The sequence below is a fragment of the Theobroma cacao genome, chromosome 10, assembly GCF_000208745.1.
Source record: "Theobroma cacao cultivar B97-61/B2 chromosome 10, Criollo_cocoa_genome_V2, whole genome shotgun sequence".
Lineage (NCBI taxonomy): Eukaryota > Viridiplantae > Streptophyta > Magnoliopsida > Malvales > Malvaceae > Theobroma > Theobroma cacao.
In genome coordinates, this window is record NC_030859.1 from 4,043,877 (window position 1) to 4,053,491 (window position 9,615).

General features: G+C 32.3%; 1 protein-coding gene across 1 annotated transcript; it reads left to right on the forward strand.

Annotated features, from left to right (window-relative positions):
* Window positions 3,488–4,041, forward strand: LOC18586406 (ubiquitin-like protein 5). Its single transcript, XM_007009789.2, has one exon. The coding sequence runs from the start codon at window positions 3,618–3,620 to the stop codon at window positions 3,837–3,839; it is 222 nt and encodes a 73-aa protein (XP_007009851.1). The 5' UTR covers window positions 3,488–3,617; the 3' UTR covers window positions 3,840–4,041.

Consider the following 9,615-nt stretch of genomic DNA (forward strand, 5'->3'; position numbering starts at 1 on the left):
CTTCCAAATGGTAATACTGGGTGGTTTAATATTTCTTCCATAATTGAATGGTTTTTACATAATTTGAATAGGTGCAATTGGCCAGTAGATGGAATATCGTGGGGTGTAAACTTTGGACCATATATTGGTTCTGTGAAACCTCGACTTTCATAGACATGCAGCGGAGGTAGACACGATGAAATGGATTAAGGGTAGTTTCGTCATTTTCTGGGTGAGCTTCTAGAAGTGGGTTTTTCTAACATTATTAAGGTCTAAATAGGCCTAATAAATAAATGAATGATGTATATAATAATGAAATAAGTGAAAAAAAATATAAATAACGATAATTTTCACTGTAGGGGTAAAATGGTCATTTTGGGTCTCAGGTCTAAAATTTTAAGTTTTCATGAACCCGAGTACCTCTAATCTATTATGGACCTTTTCTTAGTGTCAAAAGAGTAAAAAGTTTGAACCAAGTGGAAGAAGAAGGCAAAGTCAACTATTGAATGTCATTTTTGTAAATAAAAGGAACTTTAGTCAATTATAGGATAAATATAAAAAACTTCTAGCACCTTCTTCTTCTTCTTCCCATCTCTTCTCTCCATTTCACATTCTTTATCTTCCATGGAAGCCTCCTTAAAAAAAAAAAAAACCTCCATGACTTTCTCAAACTAAACCCCAATTTTCTTGCTTTTGTGTACCTTTTCACAAAGTCCTTTGTGCTCTTTTACTCTTCCACCTTAAAACTCTCAAAAGTCTTAACTTAACACTTTCTTTCACTAGCTAGGTGTTTTAGAGAGAGAATGAGAGACTTTCTATAATAGCTTGGGAAATTTTGAAAAGGAATTCAATTACAAATCTACCAAGGTGAGTAATGAAATTGAGTTGATTTTTGAGTTATTGAGAATGGCTAGTGGCTAGATTTGTGAGTGTTTTGTAGTTGAGGGTGTTTATTCATCTTTAGTGTGACTATAATAGTGAAAATAAATATCCACTTAATGGTAATTAGAAGCTAGCTAGGAATAACTAGTAAAACATGATTTAGGAGATAACCTTCAAAATTTATAGTTATGTGAATTGAGTTGATTGTGATGCTATTGTGTGTGATAGGTTCCAACAAGGCCTCACACCTCCACACAGTGCATTAGTCAAAGTTGGAGTCGACCCACAAGCATTAACAAAAACATGTGAGTTAACTTGCATTAAAAATGTTTTGGAATAAATGATTATGTGCTTGATTGACCCACTTGAAATATTTTATTGGTTTTTCTTTAAAATTGCATGGGAACAAGCCCTTGATGAAATGATGTGTGTTGTGAATGTGTAATATGATGAATCTTTATGCTCCTAGATTATGTGGATATATATATGTTGTGTATGGATAGTTAATATTGTGTAATAATTATAATCGCTCATGTCCGGTGTGGGAGTGCACGTGCCGGCGATGACGGGGTGTGAGAGTGTGAATGATGATATTACTTGTGCGCGATGTGGTTGTGCGCGATGATGACTCCGGCTATGTGCGGTGTGGGAGTGCACATGAGCTGGGTGAGACAGTGGTGGTATATGTGTTTATATATGTACATATATATTTGCTATATAGAGAGGTTTGGAATTAATATGTATTTGCATTGAATATTGAATGTTGAAATTGTTAAATGCTTCTAAATTGAATTGCATTGTAGCAAAACTGGATTTTTATTGTGACAAAAATTCTTTTAACTTAATTGCCCTGTTTCTCGTTGCAGCGAAATTCATTCTCGTTGCAACGAGAAACTCTCGGGTGCTGAAAAATTTCATGGCTTGGGTTTTCACTGCAACGAAAATACATTCTCGCTGCAGCGAGAAACTCTCGGGTGGTTAGGTAAAAATGCTGCCTAAATTTTAGCTGCAATGAAAATGCATTCTTGCTACAACGAGAAACTCTGGGGTTGTTGGTTCAAAATTTTACCCTGAAGTTCGTTATAGTGGAAAGGCATTCTCGCTGCAACTACATTGCAATGAGAATGCCTTTTCGTTACAACAAGATTCGTTCTACTATGCTTGTTGTGCTTGAACTTTATTGTACTTTCACTCTTTAACTTCTTTATTAATCATGAATTTTTCAATACTAAGGCACTAAATAATCAAGAGTTTAATTAAGGGGTTTTAACAAGAAATTGAGCTAAATTGCAGTGTTTTGAACATAAGAGCATCATGTTTTCTAAAACTTCTTGTATTAATACTTGTTCCCTTCTTATATTCACTTACTGAGTTTATACTCATTCTTTTAAACTTCATGTTTTCAAACTCAGAGGCAGTTGGGACCTAGACTGAGGCATTCGCGTGCATTCACTCTTTGGTAGGTATTTTGGCATTAAGTAGTCGTACCCTCACGCAAGGTCACTCCGTTGGTCGTCAGGAGTCTTTTGCATGTGCAATGTACATTAGATGTGAAGTGCTAAGATTATTTTGCAAATGATATATGTATATTTGGATGGATGATTCCATTATGAGATGGTAATGAATGACAATTCTTTGGATAATACAAATATAAATATTTGGTCACTATGTTATATTATCAAAATTCGTATGGTTGAGAATTGTGGTTTAGAAATGGTGATGCATGATTGATGAAATGATGAACTCGATTATATATAGAGGCTTGTTTGGGCTTAGTGGGCTATGCCTATTGGGCCCATGCATTGGTCATGGCTCGAGTTTTAAGTTGTGACAGGTTCTTATGGAAATGGAGAACTATGTTTCTGTTCTAAGGCAAAAGAATACCAATAGAAAGTCGTTTGACCTTGATTAAGAGTTTTTCATTAGCAACTCATAATTCTTATCTGGTGGCAACAGATTATATTAATTCTTCCAACCCTAGATGTGAGAAAATAGTGGTAGGATGGTTGGCTCCATAAGTAGGGTGGTGTGTTCTTCATACAGATGGGGCACATAGAGGAAATATGGATTAAATAGCTGCAAAAGGAAGCATAAGAAGTTCAACAAGGGAATGGCTAGAAGGTTTTGCAATGAAACTGGATAGACGAAATGCATACCACGCGGAATTGTGGGGCGTCTATAGAGGATTAAGGCTAGCATGGGAATTGGGTTTCCGCAAGATTGATCCACAAATTGATGACTTGTTAATGGTTAATGTCATTTCTTCACAACAGACAAATCCATATGTCAACTCGGACCTAATAACCTACATCAAGATGCTTCTTCACAAACAATGAGATGTCCATATAAGACATAAATATAGGGAAAGGATTGTTTTAATCGATTTTATGACAAATATGAGATTTTCTTTAAAAGAATCTCATTTGTTTTATAATGAAGCTCGTATGACATGTTAAAGGTTTGTCTCCCCCTATTGATTTCAATACAAATAAATTCCTTCCCAAAAAAAAACTAAATTTACTATAATAAGAAAAAAAATTAATTAGAACAAAGGACAAATGAGTAAAATCAAATATAAAAGACCAGAACAAAAGGGTAACCTTTAAATATCGTTAAACCGGTGATAGTCGGTCTAAACGAAGCCACGATAAAAACTCATCCCACGCTTTAAATATTTTATTTTCTAGGGTTAGCGGATTTTGGGAATTAGGATTTTCTTTTCTCTGAAATTTTCCAAGGACCAGAAAAATTCGAAGATGATCGAGGTGGTGTTGAACGACCGGCTGGGGAAGAAGGTGCGCGTGAAGTGCAACGACGACGACACGATCGGAGACCTGAAGAAGCTGGTGGCGGCCCAGACGGGTACCCGATCCGACAAGATCCGGATTCAGAAGTGGTATACGGTTTATAAGGATCATATTACCCTTAAAGATTACGAGATCCACGACGGCATGGGCCTCGAACTTTACTATAATTAGGAAAAAGGGTTGATAGGTATTTTTATTTTTATTTATGTAATTTTGCGTGGTTGCTGTGTGAAGAAGCTTTAACTTTATGTGTGGATGTTATATAATTGTGGATGATGGTATTTACTATTTTCTAGTACTTTTTAAGAAATTTTAAGGGAAGAATTGTTAAATTTGTGGTTCAAATTAGTATATTAGAAAGTTTTTTATTTTAGTTAATAATTTTTTAGATATGGTGGATTGGTTGATTTGAGGCACTTGCTTTTGCATGTTTAAGCAATTTAGTATTGTTTTTATTGCTCAAAACTCCAATTTACATGTGAAATTCAGTTGAACAAATTAATTCTGTGTGAATGCTTATAGCTAGTGGGTAGAATCAATTTGAGGTTTTGTGTAAAAGTCCAAAGCTCTAGTAGCTTGACTTGGACTTGATTTGGCACTGCTTTTATAGCTGAAAATTGGGGTAAAAGAAGTATGATTTGGATCAATGGCGAAAGCAGGTAGAGTAGAATTGTATTATCTTGTTTCGTATTCCTTTTGTGGTCAAATTTAATGTTTGTGATCAAATATAGTTTCAATTGCATTACTAGCTGAGACTTTAAGTTAATAACTTTTATGTTCAAAACTTGCAACATATGAGTTTGTAAAATCTCGACTGGTTGATGCAAAGCTGTGAATTCATGCCAGTGTTAGATTAACAGCCTTTTCCTTCGTCTGAGTGGTTCTTTTCACGGTCCTATCAAGTTCTCCATGCAATTTAGAGCCCCATAGATATCAAGGTTTGATGACTTGATAGGGTTCCAAGAGAGGGCAGCTCTGCATCTCGATCTAACTGGTTTTGGTTTGTTAATATTTGAAATTGGAACTTGCTGAAGCTCATTGCTATATATGAAGGCAAAAGTAGTAATTTCCACTGGGGACTTTCTCTTTTCCGCCAGAGTTTTTTAATATCAATGTTCCTGCTACACCAGATTGCCCATGCTAGTGGGAAAATTCCAATCACCATCTCCTGCCTCATCTGTACATGGTACAACCCCATGGGCCAATCCAGTATATGTTCAAGGCCTGAAGATAATCTGGAAACTTTCCATTCTTCAGGTCTCTTTTGCCCATAAACAATCTCTTAAAATCTTAGGCTTGAGACTTCCATGATTGGTGGTTTCGAATCTCTTCTTTCCTTCAAATTTTTGTCACATGTAAGAGTAAAATCCGCGTATTCTTCAAGCCATACACACAACTCCATAATTATATGTGAGAATATAAGGATCAGCATTGTTATGAAAAATCGTAAGCAAGTAGTCCTAATCAACTTCTGGCCTTCAAATGTCTTCTCGACAGCACGGTCTAGTCAAAGTTGTCGTGTTGTTTGTTTGGCGTATTTGTTCTTTTTGGGTAAAGAGTACACCGTTGCTATCTGAGATATCATTTTTTTCTTACTCTTTGTTATGCTTTGAGCATTCATAGAGGCAATAGATGATCCTAGGTATAACTACATCTAAAAATGATAAAAGTTACCGTGTAAATGCTAAACAAGCCTGCCCATGTTTGAGCTCGCTTCTAAAAAAAAAAAAACTCAGACGAGTTAAATATTTCAAAGTTGTTCACAAAATGCTCTATTCGTTTACAACCCTAGAGCTGAAGCCTTGCAATCGATCTTTGAATGGCTACTTGTTGTTGGGCACTTTGTGGTGAAAACTAGTGATACCTGCTTCACTTCTCATTCTCAAACCATTTTTATTATTATTTTTTCTACTTCCATTGTTGAGCCCACTTAACTCAGAGCTGCAAATGCGTTCGGTGCAGGTTTGGCTAAGCCCATGATTATGGTTATTAGGGTTGTAATCTTAATCAGTGACCCAAGTCTAGAGGGGTTTTCAAACTCCAAAGAGTGATTTTGGGCTTGATGACATAAACAACTAGGGCTGTACCCAACGATTTGGCACTTGAGAAAGGAGGTGTAAAGTTGAGTTCCTTGATATGGACAGCTTCTAATTGCTTCAAAAATTGAAGTTAGATTCTTAAGCCGAATATCCTCCACTTTTGCCTAAATGATCAGCTGGTTAATAGACAATATGGCTTATACTAAAGTTTTTTTTCTTTTAAAAAAGGAGATTCATCAATAAATATTAGGAGAATACTAAATGGTTCGAAATTACGATAACAGAAATAATGATATATAAAGGTAAATAATGTTAATTTTAAAAATAAAGCATAATACTTAAATAAGTTTCTAAATTATTCAAAAAAATTTAAATAAGTTTTTATTCTTTTATTGCATTCAATCAAACTCTTATACTTTTATTTTAAATCAAATAAACTTTTATAACTAATGATTGATTAATTGTAATTAATCAAAATGTCACTTGTCATTTTATATTCACATGATATTAACATAACGTTGATCTAGAGAGTAAAAAATATCACGTGATCAATTATTATATCAAATTAACATATTATGTCATCATCATTATGATATGTCTACATGTCGCATCATCATAAATTATAATATGTTAACATATGACGTTAGCGTCATGCGGTATAAAATGACAAATAACATTTTAACTGAACCAATCATTAGTCATAAAGATCTATTTGACTCGAAATAAAAATATAAAAACTTATTTGATTCAAAAGAAAAGTATAAAAACTTAATTAAACGTAACAAAAATATAAAATTATTTAATTTTTTAAATAGTTTAAAAATTTTTTTAAATATTATACCTAAAAATAATTATTACTATTCTCGATCATTTACCATTTTCCTTTTAACTATTGTTTTCATGTTTTGTCCTTGACAAAAACCAAAACTCATTAAACAGAAATCAAATTAAGACAATTAATTGGTCCAAATCTTGACGGTGTGATTGTGTTTTCGCATGCCACATTGTTTAATTGCGTATGCATAGGAAACTTAAAAGCAAGTAGGAGATTTTTCAAATCCCATGTTGGAAGTAGTATAATTTTCCTGGGGGTTGACTCCTGGACATGCATATATATAAAAATCAATGGGAGTTCTTGGATCCTGCTCACTGATACCAAACATTAAACATCATGTTGCCAATTTCATGCTATAGAAATCCACAATGAGTTACCACATTCAACGCTTTCTCTAACCTAATAATTACCATTTATAAAGTGTTGACAATTGTTTCTTTCTTTTCTCCTTTCTTCAATAAAACTAACCCTATCTTTTTCTTCTAGAAAATGAAAGTTTATAATTAAAATACCAAATTAGTTCATACAGTAGATTTAATCTCTTTATAATAATTTGTCAAAATTAAGTAATGATGCAATACAAATGTGGTACCAATAATGAATTCAAGATTTTATACAAAAAGTGATTAAAGAGTAATCATATAAGATTATAGATCGAATCAATAATTTCATTCGGAGTAAAAATTAAAAAACTAAAAAATGAGAGCCGCCTCTCCTCGTCATCACTTTCAATCTACTCCTGTGTGGTACTACTCTATTGCTGACGCGATCTTTTTATTTTTTTTCTAAATTTTTATTTTGAATTCAACTTTCGGTGGAGACATGGATGGTTCTCTGTCAAATTGTTCTCTATGTTTTGTTTGAAAAGATAAAAATGAGAACAAATTTAGTTTTCTGTGTGCCCATCTTGATCCAAGAGTTGCAAACTTTCAATGTCAAAGCATGCCAACCAATTTACTTGTCTAATCTTCTAGTAATGTTTTGGTGTCCTATAGAGCACATGTGACATGTCTTAAGTGTGTGTGTGTATATAAATAGTAAATTAGGTACATTCTACTGATTTAGGTAAAACCATAATGATAAAAATTTTTACCTTTAATTTAACTAAAAAATACTAATTAAATGAACCGAATCAAAACATAAAATACCTTCAAAATCAATATTTTGTTTCACAAAATGATTATTCTATTTTTTGTTATATAAGAAAAATGATCAAGGTAATAAGAATTCTTACCCGGCTATTCAAACTCATTATATGGGAATTGACTTAATTTTATGTTGATTTATTGATTTATTTTATTATTAGATTGTAATTATGATTTTTATTGATACAAAGAGAAAATTGTAGATATTATTAGGCAATATCTCAACCACCATATACAAAGACACCCACGGTTTTTAGCCCTAAAAATCAAAACTTCATTATTCAATATACAACCTCATATAATCAACAAATGTTCCATTAAACTATCTTTAATAATGTCTAAGTCAAAAATGAGTATTTACAATAATTAAAAAGAGTTATATACAATGACAGAATCAAAGTGGTGATGACCATCATCGTTTAATTTTTTATTTTTTTATTATAATATATGTAAAATTTAAAATATATAAATTTATAATTTTTTATGATTACTCTTTAATAGCTTTTCATATAAAATTCTTAATTTCTCAATTATAAATATAAGCTAACGAATGGGAAATTAAAGAGAAAAAAGCACGATAATATCAGGAGAAGTTCAATTTTTTTTTTACAAGAGAGATTGAATATTGGTCAAATTAAAATTATTTTTGTGATGTGAGGAGTGTGTCACTTTGAACATAAAGAGTGGGGCCAGCATTCCTTGAGTCACGAATCTTTGTCTGCCTTGTGCAATTCCAAGTGAAGCCAGTTCAATGCCTTGCCTGTTTGACCCTCCACTCTTAACCCCAGCTGGTTAACCCCAATTTGGCTTTTTATTAAACCAGATTCAAATCCCAAAGGGATGTGTTGTTCATGGTGTTGTCTACCACAAGAGTCAAACTTTCATGGTTGGAAATTTTGTTGAAACCTTTTCTTCAATTAAAAATATCCCCCAACACTAATTTGGTTGGTTGTGCACTTGTGCATGGATTTCACCACATTGTTTATGATTTTTTTAATTTTTTTTTTAAAAATGACACAACATAACAGCACTATCTCGATATTTTGAATTAAGACGAAAGATCAAGTTATATCAATGTAAAAATTATTAATTATTACATAATTTTGTACCCAAACCTAGTTACAACAAATGGTTGCTAAAACCACAATTGAGTTAAAAGAAACCATACACTTTGAAGCAAAAATAATGCAAGTTACAAATTTACAGTGACAAAGTCAAAGTCGAGATGAAAGTGTAATCGTCATCTTTTAATTTTTATTTTTTTTATTATATATCTAATTTAAAATATACAAATTTATAATCTTGTTTGATTACTTTTAACTATTTATCATGTAAAATTTTCAATCTATCACTGTTAATTAAATATTTGTTTTATACCTTTTCAAGTGAAAAGTAATCTCATCAAGTGCATGTGAAAGAGAGAGAGAGAGAGAGTGCATGGCTTGTGGGGTAGTTGACTTTGGTTAAACTGTGTTTTTAATTACGAGAGATGTATGTGCTTGTCTTTGCACATCCGATGCCTTGAGACACGGCTTGCCTCGTCCCTCCCTCCCTCCCTCCCTGTTCTGTCATCATCTCAATACAAATGGTTGTATGTTAGGTACATATATATATTTTTAATAATAATATTTTTTATATACATGGTTTAATAATAAGAGAGAAAGAGAAATAAGTGAAAAAAAAATTTCATAAAGTCTAATAATAATTGATATTCATAAAGAATCATAAAAATGAAGTGCCCAAACTTTCCAATAAACTAATTGACTAATATCTATTATCAATTTATTGAAGTCTGGTCCCAAAATTAGTGATTTTTTCTCCTTTATATTTTTTTAATTGGGTTTTTTGTAATAAAATATCGGGTTCAATTGTGTTTAAAAAAATTTCATATATGCAATCTTCGAGTCTTAATTTTTAAAAAAAAATTA